The 26,118-nt window shown below is 41.6% G+C and overlaps 1 protein-coding gene across 1 annotated transcript in view; it reads right to left on the reverse strand.

The window, feature by feature from the left end:
* Positions 1–7,117: 7,117 nt before the first annotated feature.
* The window catches only part of CACNA1G (calcium voltage-gated channel subunit alpha1 G), a 163,390-nt gene continuing 144,389 nt past the window's right edge, over positions 7,118–26,118 (reverse strand). The window contains exons 35-37 of the mRNA XM_067547476.1: positions 20,812–21,001; positions 16,357–16,526; positions 7,118–8,242 (exon numbers count right to left, since the gene is read on the reverse strand). Coding sequence (XP_067403577.1) covers positions 7,385–8,242; positions 16,357–16,526; positions 20,812–21,001 — 1,218 coding nt within the window. The 3' untranslated portion in view covers positions 7,118–7,384. The remainder of the gene's footprint in view (positions 8,243–16,356; positions 16,527–20,811; positions 21,002–26,118) is intronic.

The following is a 26,118-nucleotide window of genomic DNA, read 5'->3' on the forward strand; positions in this document are numbered from 1 at the left end:
GCAGGGCAGGACATGGTACAGCCGACTCTCTTCATCTAGCACCCCTGCCGACAGCCGCTCTGGTCCTGCAGCGGTCTGCTTCTTCTTGTGACTCAGCCCTCCAGCCAGGTCACTTGTAGTCTCTCCCCCCACCCGTTCTGGAGCAAACAAAGGCTTCTCCAACAAGCCAGGTCTTATGCCAGGTTTCCAGCCCGACTCTGGGTCCTTACAATCCTTGGCTTGGGGCTTGACAACCTTGCCATCTTCCCAGGGTCCATAGCTGCCCAAGGCTCACCCTGTGCTCAGGGCAGGGCCTCGCAGCGCTTCCTTCTGGAGTCTAAAAGGAAATCTCAATGGAAAATATACGTTTAAACCTCCACTGCTCTCCTCAGGCTTGAACTTTCATCCCTCCTATATCCCCCCCAATGCTCTGTTCCTCAGCTGAATGCCTCCCAGGGCTCTCTCTCCACAGGTTCAGAGCCTATCCCTCCCTTTATCAGGGCTCACAGCTGGAGCTTGCTCCACCCTGGTAGCAACCCTGCTTAATCTCTTACCACATTTCTCTACTCAGGAAAGGATTCCAGGGCCAACTCTCACCTAGGTTTCTTCTTTGACTCACCTGTCAAGAGGAGGACTGCAGAGGTTCGTCTGTTGGTCTCTCTCTCCATGCAGCTAGCCACCTCCTTACCCTGCTCAGGACATCCTCTTTTTATAGAAACCATCCAGCTAAGATTCATCTTTACTGGGCCTGGGCCAACCCCCAGCCGCCAGCAAATGCCTTAATTAAGCACGCCAGCTCCAGTTAACTCTTTCAGAGCCAGTGTGGGGTATACACGCCATCACAGACCTGAAGTAGCATTTTTTAGTGGGGAAAAAAATGCGGCCAAAATTTTTTGCTCAGCTGTATTCCAACCCTTCATCTTTCTTGTCTCTTTGGGCTGAGACTTTTTCACTCTGGGCCTAGCACAGAGGGCTCCAGATCTCAATGGGGTCTCCCATGAGTGTTACAGTAATAAAGAAAAGCAGAATGGCCTTCTGTATTTTAGATTCCTTTTTCTCACCATGTTTTCTGAATGACCTGCAGCAGACAATACCGTAAAGCTTTTTTTAAAGCAATATTTGCTTTGCATCCATTAAATAGCAAAATAATAGTCTGTTGCCCTATATTGTTAGAATACATGGCATATCCTTTTGCTAGCTGTTATAAAACCATCAGTAAGAATTAGTGCACTGGGCATGTAGCTCTCCTTGCAATGGAACACGCCTATTGGAAAAATGTGAAGATTAGTTGAGCCCACTTTAGTTGTCTTCCCTGAGCTGAGAACAAGTTATATTCAAAACACAGAACCCCTGGACCCAGCTATCACTGCACACAAACCAAGCCAATTTGCGGTGGGCTCTGAATTACTTACCTAACGATAGCAAAATGCTAGTGGGGACAGGAAGATACATAGAAACAAGTGACATTCCAGCAACCGCCAGTCCGGATGGGAGCCCTCAAAAAAATCCCAAGCAAAAACAAAGTAGGAAGGGTTCTCCTAGAAGCACTCACAAAACAACTCCCTGTCCAGTCCCAAAAGCAGCTTTCCCGTGAGGATAGTCTCTGAACTGCAGTCTCTGGGAGCCCATTGTCACAAATTCCTGTCTAAATGGAAACAACCTAAGGGTTCAGTTCACCCCTGTGCAGAGAGAGCCTGATCCTGCCTGCAGCTCTGCATTCTTCTCCCAATCCCGCACAGCACTTAAGCACTTGCTTAGTTTGAAGTCAAGAGGACTATCCCATGGGTGATGTTAGGCTTGTGTCTAAGTGCTTTGCTGGATCATGGCACCGTGCAGGGTTGAACCCACAGCCTGCAGAAGACGTATGCACCACGAAGCCCACCAGAAGCTGTATTTTGACGGTGTCAGTGGGACTCTGGGGGTGTATAGGCCTTGTACCAGTCGTCTACACAGGGTGAAATTCACTCGATAGGGATATTATAAAATCAGCTGTCACCTGTTCACTCTTTCGGCTGTTGTTTTCAGTGTGGAGATGAACCTGAACCAAAGCACTGGATCCGAATACCCTCCGATAGGCAGATACTCAGCTGAAGCTGACCTCCCTTTACCTTTAGTGCACTTACCTTGTTGATACCAGCCAGGCAAACCAAACACAAGAAATAAGCTTGACTAAGTATAACACCATGAGTAAGTTTGCTGGGTAGCCTCTCCAGTAGATGGTCTTCAAAGGCTAAGCAGCTACTACTCCTAGCCACTAAATTGGCAGAGATCCGGGATGAAGGTGCCAGGTTCAAATCCTGATTGCTAATGTTAAGTAAGAGGCTTAACATATAAGAGCTGATTCTCCATCGCCTTGCAACTAGCACCATCATTTTCACCGGGTGCAAAACGTTACCACCAGTTCAGACTGGTAGCATTTGCAGCCAAATTGCACTCAGTGTGCGCAGATGTAAAAGACTGCACAAGTTGCAGGGCAGCAGAGAATAGGGTCTGTAATGCTTCAGGTAACCAAACCCGGAGTATTAACTCAGAGAGAGTTCCAGAAGGGTAGCCATGTTAGTCTGTATACAGCAAAATCAACGAGAGTTCTGTAGCACTTTAAAGACTAACGCATAAGCCAGCTGAATTTGTTAGTCTTTAAAGTGCTACAGAACTCTCGTTGTTTTAACTCAGAGAGAGTATTCCAAAGTTTCCTTCTTAACAGCAAAAGAAGATTCCAGTGCACAGATCAACTCCATCCCTCCCTAGCCCCCTTCTCCTGTGCGGCACTGACAGCCTTCGTTGAAGTTCTTGTTACTAGAAAACTCCAAAAGTCCTTTCCCTTGCCTTGTGGATTTTTTATTATACAGCCACTAGTCAAACTGTACTCAGTCCCATCTAATGCAACCTGTAAAGAGCAATCAACTGCCTTGTTTGTTAGGAAAGCAACACACACCTGGCAACATGCTCAGCCAAACATCTTGGGTGTAACTCCAAGCACTTCACAAAAGATCGACATTTGCTAATCGTTCTTTAACCCTATCTGTCTGCTGCCGCTAAATTATGCACTGTCCACTCCGCCATGTTTGCAGTTAGGACATGGCCAGACCAAAGATCTGAGCAGTCCGAATGATCAATAAACTAGCATCGTCAACAACAAAAGAAGGGAAGTTCACGTTTTTCTTTTCAAAAGTTTTTAATAGGACACATTTGTTTTGGTCATTTGTAAAGATTTACACTCTTTTTTTTTTTTTTTTTTAAAAAGAGAACATTTTAACCCAATTTTCCCCTTTAATACCATCTTTTGTTGCCCTGATCAAAGACCCAGTTTTTGGTCTATATACCTGATACAGTATAACAATATATTAACTATTAAATACAAAGTTCTATTATATATGCTAGATTGTTACGGACATTGCAATGTACTGTGCCTATTCTAGTCATTTTGTGTAATAGTGTACATGGATTATTATAGTCAAGAGGGCAGAGAAGGGGGGACCAGGGCATAGCCTACTTTACAACAGTAAAACTTTTATATTTCTTTTTGCCTTACACCAAACCTTGTGTTGAGTGCAATCTACAGAAGCCAAAAACAGTGTTTTTTCCCTCCTCCAAATTATCTACAGTTTAAATAACCTGTCATCGGTCTATGAAAAGCTATGTGCAATGGCTGCACGTATGGAATTTACAGTTTTCCAGACACGGTCACAATCTCTTTTCCTCTCACACATAAGACTGGCAATAGCAGAATATTCTATTCCCACCCGTTTACAGTAAATCCACAATATTAAAGTGCTGGTGTGCTTTGAATGAACTGGATAGCAATGTGACTGAGTTAGCATCAGGGCTGGCTGACTTCTCAGGGTGGACCTGTTTTATACTAGTACAGTTCTTTACCAGTGTAGCACTTCAACATCCTAGGAGTCTAGCTTGGCTTCTCACTTCCAAACATTACTTTTATGCAGACTTTGGAACTAGGTTATAAATCTTGACACACGCTAGGTCTGGCCCTAAATTTATGAAAAGAAAATATTAGACATAGCTGCTTCTCTTTCCAAGATGCTATGCACACTTTTAACAATTTCTCTACAGATTTCTACAAAAATATAAAAATTCTATCAACATAACCATTCTACAGAATTCCGGTGGATTTTGTACATTTTTATTTAAAAAAGTCAAATTCTATAAAACCCCCCCAAAGGTTATTAAAATTATTTTAAGATTATTGCACTCTCTGTAGTATGTGTATTTGTTTTTCAAAAGGGCAGCTAGAAAAAAACTCATATCAGTTAGAAAACAAACTATTTTACATGCATTTTTTCCTGAATGCACCTTCATACAGTATGTTTCTATCAATTGGTCTTTATTGAACATGAATATATGATGTAAACTTTGTTTTATTGTTATTCACACAACCCTTGTCAGTAGGCAAAACCCCAAGTACTGAAAATAGAACAGGTTTTAAGTTAAACAGTTGTTAGACTTCCTGTTACAGTTGTAGCTGTGAGTGTGGACTGACATATCACCTTCTTGCACCATGATTTCAGGCTAACATATTGCACGTTATATTACAAGCAAGGTACTGTGTTGTGTAGACCTCTTACTAGGCAACTTCACTCCAGCTATAGAAACACATTACTAATCGTTTTGCAAACTTGGGTACAGTAATTTTAGTGGCCCAACCATTTTGCCAAGCTCGAAAGGAAAGTCTAAAACTCATTAAGAGTGTAACACCAAAAAGGGATTAAGAATATTTCTCAGGCTTAATGCATTGTAATTTTATTATTTCCTTAAATGTGATCTGGGTGAAGCACTGGTGAAAGGGTTGTTTGTAATGATTGCTTTAATTGGGTTTAATTTTGGATTTGGACTTGCATTATCAAAGAGAATGCTGTGTGTAAGTTCACATAGTAGGACTGTAGAACAGGGGTCCCAAAAAAAAAAAAAAAGAAAAGAAAAGAAAAAGAAAGCCCAACCTCCTCACCAAGAAATAATCTATTTGGAAGAAACAGTACAGAATGTTAATCTTTAAAATAAACTGATTACTTCCTGCTGTATAATACCTTGTATTTGTACAGGACATGTACAATCAATGGTGATTGTTTAGGAAAGTAAAATTCCTCAAGCGAAAAGAAAAGTAACTTAAATCTTCACATAGATCTATGAAATATAGAGCATCTTCCTCATGTATATTTATTTGAAGCTAACCTCAATACAAATAGGAACATTGGGAGAATCTGCAAACCTACAAAAGGACTTGGAACAAGAGTACCCTAGGAGTTTGAAAAAAATCAGTGGCACTGAAAGAATTTCGATCTCATGAATGAGAGAAGAAATCGTCTTGAATTAAACTAGCCCAAATCCTTCTCTTAATTACACTTGTTTAAGGCTAAAACTGCAAAGTCCTGCAAAGACTTATGCATGTGCTTAATTTTAGTAATCTCATTAATTTAATTGGGACTACTCCTATACTTGAAATTAAGTGGATATTAGTCTTTTAAGGAACCTAAATCAGAAGTTGACTCTACTGAGGCTCAATGAAGTTCACTTCAGATTCACACCAGAGTAGTTGAAAGCAGGATCAGGCTCATTGGGTCAAATTCTGCAGTACTTTGTATTATGCACTCTCCCTCTGATTTCAATTTTACAAACCAAATTTTGCCTGGGGTATAGCACAGAGTTTAGCCCATGAATTTATGAGATGATTGACATTAAGGGTATGTCAAACATTTGGTAAAAATTCCATCTTAATTTATTCTGCTGCCGCAATTAGAAAGGATTTCTGGTTAAAGTCTTTCCCATCTTGGAAGGGAATTGAAACTAGGGCTTTATAAATTAGTTCCCAGTTGTGCACTGAAAAATGTGCTTGTTTTACCCAAGATAAACAGTTGTTGTATTACAGGCTTCTCTACTCTTTTTTGTAGTGACCTTCAGATAGGCCCTGGTTCTGCAAAGCATCCTTATTCAACAAAGCACTTAAACATTGCTTATCTTTAAGCACCTAAATCCTATTGACTTAAATGGGACTTAAACACTTGCTTAAAACAAAGCTCATGCTTCAGGCCATATTTTTAAAAGATATTTAGGCATTGCTGTGCTCAGCATTGCAACACCTACCAGATTTAGGAGCCTAAATCTAATTGGTAAAATGGATTTAGGCACCCAGAGCCAAATCCCACAGTTTATGCCATGTAGATCCTAAATGCCTAAATTCCTTTTGAAAATGAAATTTAGGCCCCTAAATCAGTTAGGCATTGCAGTGCAACAATTTCTAAATATCTTAAAAAGTGTGGGTTTAAGTGCTTTGCTAAACAGGGATGATCATAAAAATATGTTTAAACACTTCCCTGAATCGAGGCTACATGGAGTTTAGCTAACTGCAAATCTTATGTAGGTGTCTGATTCTCCTCTCCTCCAGGTGTAAGTAGGAGTAACTCCACTGAAATCAATGTATTTACACTAGTGTAAAACTGCTATAAAGAAAGCTCAGGAATAAGCCCTAGGTATCTAAAGATACCGGGTCAAATTTTCAAAAGTGCCCATGGGATTAAGTGTCTCAATCACTTGGGTGCTTTTGAAAATTGTATTCATTGACAAGTTTTTAAGAACCACCATTGGAATCCATTGTATCCATTGACAAGTTTTTAAGAACCACCATTGGAATCACCAGCAATATATTTAATACCTTTTTATAGTCATGCTAGTATGCAGTTAAATTCTCTTTACCTTAGAAATCTTGATGCATCTGTCGGCATACTGTACATTCACGTTCTAGTGCACCTGCTTTGACTCTGGTGGGTGATTTAACTTTAGTTTGGAAAAATGATTATTAAAAAGAATTCCATTGCATTTGTAAAATATTCAAATGACCATTTTCCACAGAAAATGATTAAGTCTAAGGGGGAAAAGGTTACAGTTTCAAAATTATTCTCCTTCCTTGTTGACTGTGGGATATATTTCCTCTGTAATGCACTAATTGGCTATATCCTGTGCTTTGCAAAAAAATAAACCCAAACAAAACAAAAAAGGATTAAATATGTATTTTTATGTTAAAATATCCATAAAACCCAAACCTTATCTCAGAAATATTCTGAGATACATAAAATAGAAGAAAATTAAACAAGATTTTAGTCACAAAATGTACTACATCTCGCAATACTAGAGTCAATTAATTTAATAAAATATAATATACAGAGAGATTCTGCGCAGTGGATTGCTTTGACCTAAGCAGAACATATGCTTAAGTAAGCAAGATATAGATTAACCACTCTTCAACCAGCTGGTTCTTTCAACTTTCTTTGGAAATTTTTACCCAGTGCCATTAGAGAATACAGAGGGTTTGTTTTTTTTGTTTTTTGTTTTTAAATTTGTATTTTTTATTATTACATGAGAGGAAGAAAACATTTGGCACCAACAGAAATATAAGTCAGGGGTCCATTTCTGTTTGATCAAAGGAAAAACTAGGAAGCGTCAACAAGTCTTTCTTTGGGGTAGGAGATGTTGACATACTGTCTGGAAGCAGCGAATCCCCTATATCCATCGAGTCCTTGGAATCACAAGATGGAGCACGCCTTCGCAAGCAGATGTCTGCACTGGGAGGTGAAATGCCATGAGATCCTCTAGGTAACAATCTTTGTCCATCTGGTGGATCTATAGCTATACATGGGGGGCTCAGTTTTTTCTTCTGCCGGGTTCCTTGCAACCCTTCCATTTCACTTAAGACCTGACTTATGAAGCCAGAAGAACTAGATGTGGAATGGTGCTGAGGGCTGTTTTGCATGGAACAAATTTCTATGGAATGTCTCCTTTGATCATCTAACCAAGATGATGGTTTTCTGAGAAGACCCTGGGTATCTACACTGTAGTATTTCTTCAGGTCCTTCAGAGCAACATTGCCGCTATTGTCTATGTTCCTCTTGGGAGTTAGAGGTGGAACCACCGAACAGGCACTCAAGGCTATACAAGTTCCTGAAGTGAAAGGCTCCAAGGAGCGGTTTATTTCAGATACTTCTTGGTCCATCGAGTCTCTAAGCGTCTCTTGATACGAGTCTGTACATGCACACACAGATGGTGTGTGCTTGGAAATATTATACTGATTGTGGGAATGTTGAGTGTGAACACTTGATCGACCCCAGCAGGCTGATTCACTTGCTTCGGAGGGTGTCAAAGCACCTGAAGGATGCACTGTGGATACATTTGTATCAGAGAGTTCACCCATCTCAGCGTGGAGATTCTCTTCACTTTCAGAGCAATACATGTCCACGGAGTCGTTCCTTATTGCCACCTGTAGCAGAATGCCAAGGAATTGAGGAGGAGGATAGTTGTCAGAAAAGAGACACACACCAAACAAAGATTAATACAAGGAAGGCACAAAGTTAACAAAGAGTCAAACTCTGCTCTGAAAAACACCAACACAAATGCAGAGAAAATCCAATGACTTCTAACATAGAATACATATTACAGTAACTCTGTATGACTTCATTGGAGGTTTACACCAGTACAAGTTAGAGCAGAATTTGGACTATAGTGCTTTAAGAACATGAAACTCTCAGGTTCTATCCCTAAAGTATATAGGATTAGAGAACCAAAGCCATAAAACTCATCAAAACCTTTTTATTTTTACTTCTGCAGATGAGGAAGGGGTTAATTCAACACCCACTGAAGTCCATGGGAGGCTTTCCATTGACTTCATTAGGCACTGGATCAGGGCCACAATCCAGCAAACCACTTTCGAAGGGGTTAACTTTAAGCGCACAAATCATCCTGTTGAAATCCATGGGATTACACTTGTGCTTGAAGTTAATTCGGTGCCTAAATGCTGTGCGGGGCCATGAGCTGAAGCCCTACGAGAAGGGAGTTTGGAACATTGTTAATGAAATATAAACACATTCCCTCATGCACTAACCCCTGCTCCCGCCAGTCCATACTTACATGCGTAGTGTAAGTCCAGTGGAATGATCCCTCCCTTCTTGCACAACCATATGCGTTTGCAGTACCTGGGTTTAGTTATCCTACCTCTGCCTTTTCAGTGTGTGTCCTGTCCTTTGTGCATTCACTGAATTTTAGCATGCAGCTGTAAACAACACTGGCCCAGTGCATATCTTTGGCCCCATCTAGTGACTGGTTTGCATAAGAACACAGTCTGTCACTACTGCCAGCCACTCCTCGAGCTCAACATAGCAGGACACCTGCTTTTATCTCTGAAGCGCCAATGGTCAAACCCCACTGGAGACTGAAGAAGGGAGGGAGGGACATTTTATACAAGATTTTCGGGATAAGGACCGTCTGTTATATTGCTGAGGACATTGCTGGTGCTAAATAAATAAATAAATAAGGGCCCAATCCTTGCTCCTAAAAATGCTATGCATGCCCAAATCCCAAATAATTGACTGGTTTTAAATACATTTATATTATGTATCAGAGGTGGTCAGACTTACTGACTCTCCGAGCCGCATACAACAATCTTCAGAAGTTCGAGAGCCAGGGTGCACCTGCCAGTTCTCAGAACTTCAGCCCTGCAGTGGGGTGGTGGGGCTTGGGGCTTCTGTCCCGTGGGGTGCATTTGCTGGGGATTGGACTTCTGCTCTGCACCTGCTGAAGCCCTGTGTCCCAGCAGGTGCCTCCCGCGGGGCAGAAGCCTTGAGACCTCCCTCTCTGCAGGGCTGAAGTCCTGAACCCTGGCAGGCACGCCCTGTGGGGCAGAAGCCCTGAGTGCTGGTAGGTGTCTGGTAGGCAGAGAATGGGGGAAGCAAAGGGGGGCTACACGAACTGCACTTTAACCGTAAAAGAACCACATGCGGCTCACGAGCTGCAGTCTGGTCACCCCTGTATATATAATTACTTGAACATTTGTTTTGGCTCTATGATTTTTATTAAAGTAAAATAGATGATTGTACTTCCGGAGTTAAGCATCTGTAATTATTTCCACCTATTCTATGTATGAGTTCAGGATCCTCAAGACTGTTTGGAATCAAGTCCAGGATTATATTTACCCATAGCAGCAAACTGGCTCTGAGTAGCACCCTTACATGGCAGTTTTACCTACCCATTTGCAGAAGTCATTGTGTTCCACAGTGCTGTGTGCCCCTTTGCTAAAGGATTTATAAAATCCACTCGAGTAGCTCTGCATGCAAATGTCTCATCTTGGGGAGATTCCTTATTTTCCTCTTTATAAAATTGGAAAATAAAAAAATAAATACAGCTGGCCCCATTTTAATCTAGCAGGATGAAGAGATGGACTATTAACTGTAATAACAGTTTTGGGATCTAGCAGCTCAAAATTACTTTTTTAAAATGAAATTTTATGAACTAGTCCATAACTATCAACCAGTTCCTTTTTCTGGGCAAAACTCCCATAGACTATAGGACCCACATATACACACCCTGATCCAGCAAAAGTTAATCAACACACACATACACTCCCCTGATCCTGCAAAGGGCTCTCTCTCTCTCTCTCTCTCTCTCTCTCTCTCTCTCTCTCACACACACACACACACACACACACACACACACACACACACACACACACACACTTCCTGCAAAGATTTATGCAAGTGCTTGACTGTAAGCACATAATTAGTCCCTTTGAGTTTAAAAAGTCTTCTCACCTACTTAAAATTAAACATGTGCAAGTATTTGCAGGAATGTTCACATACACGAATATATTTGCACGCACATACATAAGACAGAAACATATGTTAGTGTGGGTGTACATTCTCACACACACATATTTTTGTTGGTGTTATACTACTAATATGTATCTGAAATCTTGATAGAGTCTGGATGCTCCCTTCTCTGATTTGGACCACAAATTAGAAATTCTGTTTTAGTGTATTAATTAGAATTAGACTGCAATGTTTATCTGACCTCTCTTTAAAAGCTCTGATTGACTTAAAAAAAATACTTGGGGAGGGAGAGCCAAAAATTTACAATAAAATTGTTCATGTTAATTCCAAACCTCCAATTCCTTAGGCTAATAATGCTGATTTTTTTTCTAAACATGGAGTCAGTTAAGAACATGATAGCTTTGTTTCTAAGTTTCTGCCTTTGTAAGTCAACATAGTGTAGACATATACTCTCATAACCACCTAGTGTAGACATGGCCTGCACTGATGGAAAAGGGTTTTTCTATTGGTTAGGAACACCTCCCCAGGCGACAAAAGCTACATCAGTGGATGCACTCTTGCATTGATGTAGCTACATCTACGCTGAGGGTTGGGTCGGCACAGCTACTTTCTTAACTCAGGTTAGCTAATTCAGGTTAACATAACAGTGAAAACACAGCAACTTGGCTTTTAACTCAGGTGAGCAGCTCGAGTTAAAGCCTATAGGAGAGCTTGGTGTTGAATTCAGGCTGCTGACCCAAGTTGCCTGTCTTCACTGCTATTTTAACCTGAGTTGGCTGCTCCGAGTTAAGAACCCCTTGTTTTGCAATGCAGATGTACTCTAGTCCAGTGCGTCTCAAACTTATTTGATCGCACCCCCCTTCTGTGTGTCTGGAGTAGTTTACTCCCTCTTCCCCGCCACACAATTACATAGACTGATAATCTCGTCATCTCGAGTCCAATGCACAGGGCCCGCTGAGGACCTGATCTTCCTGGAGGGACCAGCTTGGCTAGTTATTCATGGCGGTGAGTAAAATGTGTGCAGTACGTTTTTTTCCCTAAAGCTTCTCATGCCCCCCTCGCAATAACTCCGCACCTCCCCAGGGGGGCCTTCCCCTCAGTTTGAGAACCTCTGCTCTCGTCTGTGTTCCCATTGAGGAAAATGGGAGAATTCCCATTGATTTCAAGGGGAGCACTAAGATAGGCCAGTGCTAAACCCCTTTGAAAATCCTACTCGTTCTGACACAGGATAGACAACTGCGAACATCCTGGGTCCAATTATATGCTCATATATGTTTCCATCTCCCACTGCTTTTACCTGGAGCTCTCTATGTTAAATTTAAGGCATTAAGGCCTGATCCTATAACTGGCATAGCTCTTGAAATCAGTTGACTCGTGCTTGATTTCTAGCAGCTGCAGTTCTTGCCTGTGAAGTGCAAACCAATGGTATATTAAGATGTATCTTGTAGTTTTATTCAGCGGTAGCCAGATTCTACCCTTCGATAAGCATGCTCAGCTTCCTGTGTCTTCTCCAGTAGCTGTTTGAATGCTATCTTGCCAAACTTGGGCCCTACATTAGTGTTCCTTTTTCAGTTAAAATGCCAACATAGCCAGGAGTGTATTGGGATTTAGCCACAGGTAACTGTGGCCTTAATCCTGCATTCCTCTGTTACTCCCAAACGCCAATGATTTTAATGACCATTGTGGAGGGAGGAGAAAGGGTGCGGGATCAGATCCTGTAAACTGACGCTGATGAATTCAATAGAAAGGATGACATCAACATAGAATATGACTTAAAACTTATCAGTTACTTTGCTCGTACACAAAACTGTGTTTTAACATGCAAACAGAGTATGAGACATCACTACATCTTTCCTTTCTACAATCCTGGCATCTTTGGTAGAAAGTAGTAAGAACTGTTGGAAAAAAAGTTTAATTGAATTGTTTCAGAATTGAAAAAAAAGATTTTTTCCCGACTGCCTTTGTAAACAACTGCCATACTGATCCTGGTGTGCATCTTTAACAGCCATAACTGGGGGTGATTTAGACCCTTTAAGGTCACAGTCCTGGCACCTGAACCAAAAAGTCAACATGGTTTTAATTTCAAGTAGAATGCTCCTGGAGAAAAGCACTTGTGCAATGTACATTCCTCAACTGGGAGCTTGGTTTCATTGTTCTGTTAAAAGTGCCTGATGGACTAATCTTCACCGGAGAGTTTCTCACTAATGGTCAAGCTTTCTGGAGTCTATAGTTTAAGCTACCAGAGGGCGAACGTGTCCACTCTGAAGGGGAAGGGAGGTTAAACAACACGAGTTTCAGTGATGGAAAATGCATGGACCAGGTATGTGCTGGACAAGACTTAACTACACACAAATGAAGGAGAGAAGGAGAAGAAGAAAAAGAAAAGAAAAGAAATCAGAATTACATGCAATATACACAATAATAAAGAAAACTGAGGGCTGCAAGTAAAAACATTCTGCTGGTTTGGACTGCTGTCCCATATTATTATAATAGGTAGCTACAGTCCTAGCAAAGTAGTGACTACTTGATACTCTAAGTACCTATACAAGCAAAACTTTCATGGATGTCAAAGGGTGTTTTGCCCCCTTTAGAACTAGGGTCCAGAATATTCTTCCATGTATTATTGTGAATAAATAATACACTATCACCTGGCCCTTCTTTGCTGCCATTCATCCAGAGATATCAAAATGCTCTACTAATATAGGACTTACTATCCCCATTTTATAGGTGAGGTGATGAAGGCATATCCTAGGGGTTAGAGGCTGAGTGCAGGCACTCAAAGTTCTACAAGTTCCTGGCAGTCACGCACACACTTTTCAAGTCATGTCAGAAAGACCGACAGGCTTAAACTAGAGACAGCAAACATAGGAATTAGGGCCAACTGTTTCAAACCTGGATGCTTCATGTAACACACCCTGGCCAAGGATTTTCCAATGGATGCCTAAAATCTTAAACTAGGCACCTTAATAAGTGGCCTGATTTTCAAAAATGCCGTTGACTTCAGGGCGGCTCAGCACTTTTGTAAATCAGGTCACTCATGTAAACACCTAAAGAAGGACTAAAGAACTTACCTTTAGGCACACACACACAATGAAAATCTTGGCTCTCCAGGGGGAACTTTTTAAAGGCACAGAGGGCCCATTAGATACCTAAATCCTATTAACAGTTGGTGGGACTTTGGCAGCTGACTCTCATTTGTGCCTTTAAAAATCTCCCCAGTCGGGCTACATTTTGGGTGCATCTGCAAAAAAGGTCTATTCAATGCTCCTGTTCTTCAGACAAATCCCACCTCAGCATACACTAGTCAGAGAAGTCTGCACCTGCAGTCAGAGGTGCAGCCGGGGGGCCCACTGTGCCCAACTTTGAAAATTTGTCCAGTTAGGCTCCGGTGAATTTAGAGTCTGAAATCCAGACTTAGATACCTAAATAAAAACAGCCTGAGTCTGCAGTGGGAGCTGTGCATGCTCAGCCCCTTTGAAAGTTAGGCTACAGAGATTTGAAGTTTTCACGACTGCTGACCGATCTGCCTGATACACTAACCAGATTACTAGGAAAACATGAGTGATACTTTGGATCATCTAAGAAGCTCAACTCTGAGCAAAACCTATTTACATAAAGCAAGTCCTGACTGTACAAGTATTAATGACATATCCAATTGTTTTTATAACGAGTTATAAGTGTCCCACATTTCGTGTCACTTTACCCAACTCTCATTGACTTCTACTGTGCAGTACTGAGCCCTGTTACTCTACCCCCCTTCTGCGTAAGTCAAAGGCAAGCACCGCCACTGGTTTTAGTAGAAGCAAGGTCAGTCCATAGAACAGATGTGTTCACTCTCCTAACGTTTTTTTTTGTAAATGTCATTCAGGCTTCAAGGCTTGATGCAGAGAAAGACCAGGCAGCTGGTGAATTAATTTAACTGTATCACAGAGTTTAGAGCAAACCTCCCACAATATGAAGAAAATGGCATTAAAGAAGATGGCTAACACGGTAATTTATACTAGAAATACCAGTTCAAAAGGTTGGGTCTGTTACCCATTAAAAGCTGAGGGAGGATATTCATGAATTGGAATCATTAAATCAATTAGTTTTCCCATTAGTGTTGACTGGCTGGCTGGCCTGATACAGTCTAATACAAGTAGGAATTTAACTTGTCAGTTTAATATTACAGATTAATGTAACTGCTAACCTTAGTGCCTCAGATTCATTTTTAGGGCTCAGTAAATTAACTGTCTTATTTTCTCAGTGTGAAAAAGGAAGATTATTTGAATAAAGGAGGATGTATTTCATTCAAGTAATGCATTATTTTGGGGGAAATGATCCACTCTGCATTTTATTTACATAGACTCATAGACTTTAAGGTCAGAAGGGATCAATGTGATAATCTAGTCTGACCTCCTGCACAACACAGGCCACAGAACCTCACCCACCCACTCCTGTAATAGACCCCTAACCCATGGTAGACCCCTAACCTATGTATATATATACACACATCACACCACATGCATTATGTGTGTGTGTGTGTGTGTGCATAAATCAGACACAGAACTGGGTAAAGATGAGCTACAGAATTAGCCAAATATATGGCCCTGATTCAGCAAAACACTTAAACATGTATTTACTTTTAAGGATGTGAGACGTAAGCACAAGCTTAAGTGAGTTAGTGAACAAGGACAGACTTAAACGTATGCTTAAAGCTAAGCATGTGTTTAAGTACTTAGCTGAATCAGGGCCTATATCATTGGCAGTGAGAAAATTGATATGGGGCTAAAAACAAGTGTCCCCAAAACCCAGTAGGGTTTTGGTTAAGGTCTCTATTTGTCAGAAAACACAAGATATTAAATTAAAGGTAAATTTTTCAAAAGTTCTTAAATGACTTAGGAGCCTGAGGCCCATTTTCAAAAGTGATTAAGCACGTCAGTATCTGTCTCATTGACTTTCAGCATAAGCTACTTCTACACTGTGAGCTAGGGTGGGATTCCCCTGCTCATGTACACACCCTCCCGCCAGCTCTCAGTGAGCTTGCATGAGTATAAATAGTAGGGTAGCTGCGGCAGCATGGGTAGTGGCAGCAGAGACATTACATACCCATTAGTGTCAGGTGTGTTTGTACTTGGTACAGCTCAGCTGTGCCTCCACTGCTGTTAACTGTCCTACCACAACCGCCTCGCTATTTATACTGCGCTAGCATGAGTATGTGCACAGGAGCAGGGGAATCACACCCCTACCCTGTAGTGTAGACGTAGCCTTGGGCTCCTAAGTCACTTGGGTATGTGTAGATCAACTTCATATCGCTGCTCTAGAAAAGGAACATTTCCCACTTCTGCTTGTTCAGACATAAAGGATCTGGCTTCCTTTAAGCAAGACACACATTTCCTTGCCAAAACTGGTGGCTCCTTCCTATGAGGGGAAATTACAGCAATCACAGAGTTGGTTGGGGAGTGTTATCAGTGCACTGCTGAGTGCTGGGGGAAGCTAGGAACTAGTTCAGCGAACGCCAAGGAACACCTGGCTGTATTGATAAAAAGGATAGGAAGGACAAAGCACTGATAAAATGGAGAATGTTTTAGGCATGTTGCCAAAGGAAATGTAACCCATCACGTGGCTCTCTGGAGAACATTGAATGGGTTTCTCTTCAAAATTTACCAACTTTTTGGTTATTCCTAGATGCGGGTTACAGGTCTCATGAAATTGCCATATAAACCTATCATTATTAACTTAATAACCCATCAATATAGAATGACAGAAGGTTCACGATTGCTACTTTACTTACCTGCCTACGAAGTAACCTTTCTGCAGAGGGAGTCTGTACAGCTGGGGGGATCTTGGATTTGCTTTCCCAGTCCAAACTGTCATGAGGTCTTATGTGGTGAAAATGATCTTTTGGGATTTGCAGGAGCGAACTGGTGTCAGCAGGCTGGGACTGCACTGATGCCGTTGAACCTTGTGAGAGGGACAGGAAACAGGAATATGACACACATTCATCTGGAGATGGCTCCCATGTATCTTAAAGTTTCAGTGAAAACTCTCCCACTCAACCAGACAGGACCTGCACAATGAATTCTTTTAATTAACAAAAAGCATTTACTTCAAACACCAACTCCCTGAGATCGCAGAGACACTCCCTTGTTGGTAGACTATTCCATAGTTATCCATAATGGGGTTTCTTGCCACATTCCTCTGATGCATTTGGTACTGACCTCTGTCAGGGACACTGGTCTAGACTGACCACTAGTCTGGTCCTGTCTGGACATTCCTATATTCCTCCTTTATAACTTCTCAGAGTGCTATTCACCCAACATTTAAAGGGTCTGGTTTTGAAACCCAGCTTCTATATTTGTGGGTGCAGATTCCAGTGAGGAGACATCTAATTATCTGACTATCTGTAAAGCAACTATTGCATCTAAATATCAGCATGTGTGGCTGCAATTAATTGAGAGTGCAAAACTGCACTTGCAAAAATAGAGCAGGTTTCAATGCCAGGCTGGTTTCACAAAACATCATGTGGGGAAGAGGAAATATTCTCTAGAGGCTCTCCTTGACCTGGAGTGGTTGCTGGCTACATCTGAAACTTTGCAAAGCCTTCCCCCAAAAAGTTCAACATTTTTCAAAGCATTTCATTTAATCTGGAATGCAGCCCACCCAATCTCATTTATCCTGGAGTATTTCACAGAACAACAGCCCTCTTATGAAAGAATGTTTAAATACCTCCTGCAAGTGCCAGGTTTTCTGACAACAAAACTCTTTTCAGCTTGAAATATTGTACTGTTGTTGTTATGTATGGGTGATTATGGCCCCTTTTGTTAACAACACTTTACAGAATTACAAACTATAGACACATTGGGGTTTACTTCACTCAGCACTGAAATGCAGGCACTTTTTAGGTGGAACAGGGCAGCTGTTAATAGGGTACCAGCAACACTATACAGCATCTCAGAACAGGGTGTATAGAATATTTTGTCCATTTAAAGCAATGGGAGTTTTGCCAGGACACCAAGGCAGATGAAAAACATGAGCTATTTAATGGGTGCTGACATGGTTATGAATAGGAAATCAGCTTTATCTCTCATCAGAAAACAGCACAGAACCCCACCCCAATGCTAGGTCACTGGCTGACTGCTGACTCAGAGGGAGGAGGGGCTTCTGAATGGCTAGCATCATTTCCTGGAGCATCTCAGGTTTTCCTTGGAGGTCTCTCATCCAAATGCAAAGGAGGTCAGACTAGGTTCTTAGCGTGTAAGCCTTAGAAGGTCATAGCCAGAAAAAAAATCATATTTATCCTAAATACCCCTACTTCCAAAACCCTGTTAAATCTGAGCTTCTTAACAAGTGATCAACATGCAGCCAAAAACCAGTGTATCAACGTCTAGCACAACCTTCAGGGACTAAGAGGGCTTGACAGAATTATGCAAGAGCTTTTCCAAAATATCTGCCCTATTTCCAAATGGGACTGTTTATCCAGGATTCCCCAGGGAGTAATGCAGGCTCTTCAGGTTCAACTGCTGTCAGCCAATGCTATTCACTTTACCAACATGGGAACTGTACTGTGCAATTTCAAGGTAAAGAAAGGACTAGGAAGAAGCTCAGTTATGGTTCGCAAACTAGCTCAACGTAGGAACAAAGTCACCTGGATTAAGCAGCAACATGCACAGTACCAGGAACCCCTTTGACTGCTGGATGAGGATCTTTTTAATTGCCAGGGAAATATGATTCCAAGGAAGTTTCAGTGACCTTGGGCTACACAGACAGACATTAATCGGGGTCCCGTTGAAGTCAAAGAGAGTTTTGACATGGACTTTAATGAGGCTAAGATTTCACCCCAAGTCTTTCCACTGATATGAATGAATCCTTTAAAGGGACAGTATTTGGCACTTGATATTTCATATTATGCCTGTGCCTCTTTCCCATCCCAGGCTCATCTTGCTCCCTTGTTTCCACATTTTATTTCTGCTGTTAAACTGTAGCTGTGCATTTGAATTCCTATTACTATGCAAATTTCAACATCCCATTTCTAATCTGTTCCAATCTTGCATCATTCTGAACAGCACTATGAAATTACGTCCCTGCCAGAAGCTTACAAATGGGAATATTCGGGAAAACCTTTTCTGCCTTACCTAGGACAAGAGCCTACAAGCTGTTGTCCATTAAGAGCAAGTGCAGATAAATTAAAGAGAACTATATTAACTGATCTGCAGAAGGTGTTGCATAGCAGACTGTGCAACACAAGAATTTTTGCCAATTGCACCCCCAAAATATTGACCATCACAACATGGACAATACGGACCAGGAGTAGCACTTGAAAAAATGCACATGCAAACCTAAGAAAATGCATGCACTAAGAGTCCCTTAAACATGCACTTACCCATTTTGCACACACAGATGCTATTGGAGGTGCAATTTGTGGCACCATTTTATGGAAACCTGGCCCTATATATTAATTAAGAACTTTTCCTGTCCAACCCAGTCCACTCCATCAAACAATCTTTGAATGGGAAAACTGCGATTTACATTTTAAACACAAACTCTACCCAGTTATTTCTCTAAGCCAGGCTGGCAGTGTCTTGTCACTGCATAACAACACTACTTAGCATTTCCATGGTGTGTTCCATCCCAGGATCTCAAAGTGCATTACAAACATTATGTCTCACAAGCTCCCTCTGTAAAATAGGTAAGTATTATCATTCCCTTTTTACATAAAAGGCATCTGAGGCATGGGGAAGTTAAGTGACTTGCCCAAGGCCACCTGAAGAATCAGTGGCAGAGCTATGAATAAAATACAGATTTCCTGACTTTCCCTCTGTTTAGCCACAAGACTGTGCTTCTTCCCAAAGCATGGATCATTTAATTGTGACATACATCTAACCTCTTAGTATAAACAACGAGAGTCCTGTAGCACCTTAAAGACTAATAAATTTCTGCAGGCATTTATTAGTCTTTAAGGTGCTACAGGATTCTTGTTGTTTTTCCTGTATACAGACTAACATGGCTACCCCTCTGGAACTTTTAACTTATTAGTACTTCCTTAGAGAGTGTGAGAAAGATACAGCAAAGGACTTTGAAATCCTCATGAGGGAAGAATGACCATTATTTTGCATTTCATTTTTATGTCATGATTGGTTTTACACCAGGGATAATCTTACTTTGTAATAAACTCCCAGGAAACACTTTGGAGACTGATTAGAGGTGTCAGCTTTGCTCCAGTGCTTGGGTCAGTCTTGGGCCCCATTCATTGCTTCAGATGCTAGGAAGCAATAAAGACTGCCCCAGAACTCCAGTTTATTGTTCTCTCTAAAGAAAAGAATTAATTCTTTCCCTTCATCCTCACAGGAGGAACCATGCCCCTGTCAATCCATAGAGGGATGAGCTAACCTGAAAATGTTCTGAACTGGGGATCTCTTTGGAGGAGGGTCTCAAAGGTCAGATGTTTCTATAAAGGTTAACCATACTTTCCAGGCCTGCAAAATTGGGCTGCAAATCTCAGGATTTCTGGGGGATTTTTCTAGTGCTGGACCCAGAACATACCCCAACTAGCCATATTGGGAAGGACAATCACTACACTTTTGGGGAATTCACTCTCTTTTTTCCCCACTCATGCCCCCTACCCCCAGCAAAATCTCTCCCTGTCCTGTATATCTCAGTAGATTTTAGAGATACTTCCTTATTTCCTCCCCCGGAAATGTCCCTATTTACAGCTTCCATATGTCAGCAGATCACACCTCATCACAATATTTCAGAAACAAGAAGTGAGGAAACACTCCTCTAAAGATAACTTCTGCGGGGTTTTCGCTCTCGGGACCCCGCTTGCTGGGGTGAGCCTGGTGGACCTTCCACAGTTCTTAAAAATTCTGACCCCCGAAGGCAGCGATAGGAGGGTAGAAGGTAAGATGGGTCCCACTACTGCCAACCACTCGCAGACTATCAATGCTGCCCTCCCAACATTCTAGTCACTTCCTTTTCTCTGAACCCTTTGGCAAGTTTTGGTTCTAAAAGGGGTGCAAAGTTCAGCTGGAGGAAGTTTTTATTTCTAGACTGGCCAAATCATTAGTTTACCCCAATAGATGGGCTTTCCAAAGCCATGTAATGGAGCTGGAGACCCAATTACCATCAGAAGGGTTACATAGCTACATAGGTAGCTTGGATACAAATGATACACAAGCAACAGAGGTAGTTCCATAGCTGAGCTTTGAAAATCCCAGCTCTGATATTGTCCGAGTTGAGAGCTTCGTACCTGACTGCGATTTCTGATGAGATGCGTTCCTCTCATCCTGGGCGTCGGCACAGGAGCCAGAATACGGAGGCTGGAACATGTAGCTGTCATTTGGCAAAGAGTGGGTGCGGCCTACGGAAGGCTTTCTCACACTCAGCAAGTCCTTGCTGGGGGACAGTGTCAGAGTGTCGTCTTTGGAGAGGGGATCAATCTACGAAAGGAGAGAGAGAGAGAAAAAAAACATCACAGAGTTGGAAGACCCGGAGAGCCTGGAATCTCTAGCAACAGCCATTGCAATAAACACGGGGCACGATGGTGCATGCAAATTGTCGCTATGTACAAGTTCTACTGAAACAAAATGAAACTTGCACAAATGGAGCTACTAGGAGGCTATCCCCTTAATTTTGTAGTGTCACTAGATCGTCACACAGAATGGACTACATCAAAATACTGGGAAACAGAGGAAAGCAACATTGCAGCAATAAACCATGACTATTTCAGGAATACTTGACACAGGCATCATGCCTCAAGGGCCAGCAAGGCTCGCATGCTTTTCAGAACTCTGATCATAGAAAAAGATAATCAAGCCTCCCATAGGTGCCCGCCCAAGCAAGTTAGTCGTTTACAAAGCTAAGTACGTAACAGTCATCCCCTCTTCTAACAATATAGTTCACCAGTGATGTACCCTGCTTTGACTTCCAGTGCCATTTTATTGGTTTTCTTTGCTTTTCAAGTAATAATTAATCATGACACTTTTTTGGCAGGATATTCAATTTGGTTTTTCAGGGCATAAACCAATCTCTATTAGAGATTGGGAGGAGACCTAATGTGCGGGGCTGATTATCCCATATCTGTTAGTGCAGGTTCTTCCAAGTTTTCATTGAAGCGTTTGGCACCAGCCACTGTCAGAGACAGATACTAGATGGACTTTGGGTCCCATCCAGTAAGGCAATTCCTATGTTCTTGTGCCCTAAAAAAAGTTATAAGGTGTTATCAAACATGGAAGTAAAGAAAGCCTGGACATGTATTTTTAACAAAAGAACTACCTCCTTTATAAAGGACTCCATAAGAAATCATAGAAAACAGACAAATATGCCAATGTAGTTCAATAAAGTACATCTCTGATCCCCTTTCAGAGTAGTTTAAAAGATATTAGCTGGCAAATTTATCTTTCACTCACTCTGAATGTTACTATTTGCCTGAAATAGATGTTCTGAGTTTTTTTCCCTTAATTTAGTCCTCCCATAAAAACAAAATTTCATTAGAGTTTTGTGTTTACAGTGAAACATGGCAAGATTAAATGGAATTTACCCCCCTCAAAAAAAACAACCAAAAAAAACCAGACCACTGCTGTAAAATTGGCCAACCAAATCCAAGTTCACTGTCATTAAAAATTATTTTCAGTCCTTATGAATTTGTTGAATTTAGATATAAACTAGATTCACTAGGGAGTGCAATCTCCGGCTATGCTTCAAATGAGGAGGGAACATTCAATCCCAGTAATGCTGACACTGAAATCCCCCTCACCAACCTGCTTGCACACACCTTTCTCTACACATCATTTTGCTCAATACCAGAGATGGTCCAAAAACTGGAATTTCAAATTCAAATCCATTTGGATTCGAGTTCCGATCCAAACCCACTCTCATTGTTCAGGTTTCCAAGTGAGATCCAAACTCAGAAGGGGCTTATTTTCCAGTCCAGATGCAGCCAAACTCTTCTGAGATTTCAGCCTCAAACAGCAGAAATCTTGAGAGAGCACCTAATTTCACAAAAGCCATTTAAAATGGCTGAAAGATGATCCCATGAAAAACAGCTCCCAAGACTTCAGTGCTGTCAGATTCCTAATCTCTACCCAATCTGGATCCAGATTGGAGCACTGCACTCCTTCAGCCCGCCTCCACTTGATACCTTATTTTGAAACAAAATGTTCCATACAAAATGTTAAATGTAGTTTACAAAATATTTTGCACATGATGCCATGAAGCATAATGGGAAATATTGTCACGGTTTAAAGAAGATGTAGCCCAAATAAATATTAATCGAGATGACAATCAACTAGAATGATAGAAAATTTATCAACAACACAAACATCCAAAAATAGGTATATGGACAAACAGAGAAAACAAGAATGGATCCAAAAATGTTGGAAGAGAAGATATGTCTGTTGTACAGCAGAATAAAAGCACTTGATCGCTACACATCAGCTAAAAATGTCTAATGTTTCAAAAAAGGAGATGGTTAAAGCAGGGCTCAAAATACTGGTAATTTCTTATACAAAAGAGAAAGGAATCCAATATTTTTCTGGTTGAGATGGTTGCTAACAAGCACCATCACTGAGAGAGCCGCATCTGGTATATTTAAAAAAAAATTAATCTGGCGCCCATCCCCAAGGCACCTAGGTTCAGAAAAACTGGTCAGTTACAAACCAAGGGGATGTATATAATCATTCTGCATAGGACGCATGAGCTATTTGCTCATGGGTGTGTCTGTTATGCACACAAACATTGACTTGTTTCATATGCAGAGGAAGTTTCAAGATTCACACCTTCCATTTTTGGGGGAAGGAGGCTATTTATTTTATTGAATAAAATAATATTGAAGACAATGTATTTTTTTTTTACATCAGATGCAAAAAATAAAAACAAACTGCCCTCTTCAGATAAAAGATTCAGTGTTATTTAGAGGTAGGGTTGGACTGAAAATGCCATTGTGATGAACCATGGGATAGCAGTATTTAGAACCCTGTAAACATCAGAATATATAGTGACCAGTGTATGTACATTGCTTTCCAGAGCATTAAGTAAGAGTGTGTTAGTATCATCAGGAAAAGAGTCATCCGTCAGAGCTAAGGACCAGGACTTTTCAGAGAGTATATCTGACGTCAGAGACAGAGCCTCCATCTCAGCTAGAGGGATCTAAACAAGGGAGAGATGATTAAGCATAAGAAACCAGGACACAAATCTTTTGAAAAAAGTATTATCATCTAAATATTGAAGCATTATCCCTAAAATAAGAGCATCTATGTCATGCACATCATTGCGGTAGATAAAACCATAAGGAAATGGGGTAAGAAAACCCATTACATTCAACCTTAAATACTTACAAATAATTTATAACAGAATTTACAATTGTGCACTGAAGATGCTGTGAGAAATATTGGTTTCTATGTGACAAATTGAGGAATAATAATAATATTTGGCTCTTATATAATGCTTTTCATCAGTAGATTTCAAAGTGCGTCACAAGCTTTAATGTATTTATCCTCACAACACCAACAGGAAGTGAAAGTAACAGTAAATTAGGTAGTATATATAAAATATGTATCATTATTCTAATGACATCTAAATATTAGAGGCTTTGAGAACCTCCAAACTTCTCTGATATTGACTATCCCTAAATGCTATGGCAATGGTCTAGTTCTGTTTCTCACTAGCCTGTCATGTTTAGATCCTCATGAGATACCCTCAACACTAAAATCATCTGGCTAGATTGCAATCCGCTTTTCATGTGTGTGTTTTAATGCAGCGTAAAGCATGGCATCTATCTAGGGCGCCTTTCATTGTAGGATCTCAATCTACTTTCCAAATGTTAATTGAGTCTCTGCCGTGTGAGGCAGGTAGCATAATTAGTTTACCGATGGGTAAACTGAGGCATAAAGAGGATTAAGTCTTTATCCACAGTCCAAGGATGTCTATGAGACTCTTCCCACTCACTTCAGTGGGCTTTGGATGAGGTGCTAATGGGCTTTGAATCATTGATGGGCGTTAGTTAACCCAGTTAGGTGCTTTTGAAAATCCCACTAGGTACCTATGAGATTTTTAAGAACTTAAATATGTTTGAAAATCTGGCCCTACAAGACTTCCCCAGGCTCCCAGCAACTCAGTGGCAGGGTCAGAAATAGGTGGTGCGATTGCTGCATGAGGTCCTTGCTAAATGAATTCAAGTAAAATATGCAGCCTTCAGTGGACTGCACTGTCTCTTTAGGTACACATAGCCCAGTGATGGGAGGCACAGTATGTTATTGTTTTGAGCTTTTGGGGTGGCTGTCTAGATCGCTCAAAAGAAAGGGCAGCATTCTCCTTACACAACAGACACTGCTGTGAGAAGCCTCGAAGCCAGATGCTGGATTTAAAGTGTAGGCTTGACTTTTCACGCACTCTCCCTCAAACCTGAGATCTGTCTTACTGCTTGTCATGTATTTGTCTATGGGTGTGCAGTTTGCGAAGGGAGCGTTTTATAAGGCCGTATACAAAACTGATTCATGCATAACTACAGCTTCTACATCAAGACATAAGTCCACAGTGCTGCCTCTAGGGCTCCCAGTACATCAGCATTTCATTTCTTAATTCTGGGGATTAGCACTTTTCTCTTAAGCGGTCAAGCAGACTGTTGCAACAGCAATACATCTTTCAAGAGAAGCTGTGGAGACCAGAGCCTGTCATATCCAACCTACCAAAGAGTTGGTTTCTCCCGCACCCATGGTTTTGGAAATGATATCATATGGGGCTAATTAAATCTAGTGATGGGTGAACCTCATAAGGGCCAGTGGCTTGGTTCAGATAATCATGAGTGAGGTTAAGATTTTGTCTCAGTTATTTTTAGTAAAAGACAGGGACAGGGCATGGGCAATAAACAAAAAGTCATGGAAGCCTGTGACCTCTGTGACTTTTACTAAAAATAATGGAGGGGGGTTGATGGGGAATGACTGGGCAGGGGGGGAATGAGAGCCTGAGCCCCACTGTGGGGAGGTGTGTGGAGATCTGGCACCCGGCCCGGTGTGGCTAACAGTTCTGGGGCCGTACTGCTGCCCCGGCAGCTCAGGGACCCCCGGATCCTCCATGGTGGTTGGGAGCTGTGGGGCCCTGGGCTGCCCATGTCATCAGTGAGCTGCAGGGCCCCCCACGGTGGCCGAGTGCTCTGGCCCCACCACCCCGAAGTGGGAAAATGTCACAGAGATCTCTGAAAGTCATGGAATCCATGACTTCCGTGACATGATCTTATTCTTAATCATGAGACTGATTTCTCCTCTGAACTCTAGCCAAACTCTCTGACCCTCTGGATCTGTGACACAGGGCTGGCTGGCATTCTCCCTGCAACAGGCTTGCTTGGGGGATTTCTAGTGTGCCCTTTGGGGTCAGAAATACCATGAGCTGCAGGAGCTGCCAGTGCAACAGCCCTTCTAGCATCAGTCACTGTAGTCCAGAGCTTCTGTCTCTGGTTGTGGATGGAACCTGGAAATGCAGATATGAGGCACTTGCAGCTACTGCACACCTGAGTCCACTAGAAGCCGGGTGCCCCTGAGGCAGCGCAGAGGGGCCAGAGAGA

This window comes from Emydura macquarii, unplaced genomic scaffold (genome assembly GCF_026122565.2).
Source record: "Emydura macquarii macquarii isolate MOO-44397 ecotype Brisbane River unplaced genomic scaffold, CSIRO-AGI_Emac_v2 contig_1230, whole genome shotgun sequence".
Lineage (NCBI taxonomy): Eukaryota > Metazoa > Chordata > Testudines > Chelidae > Emydura > Emydura macquarii.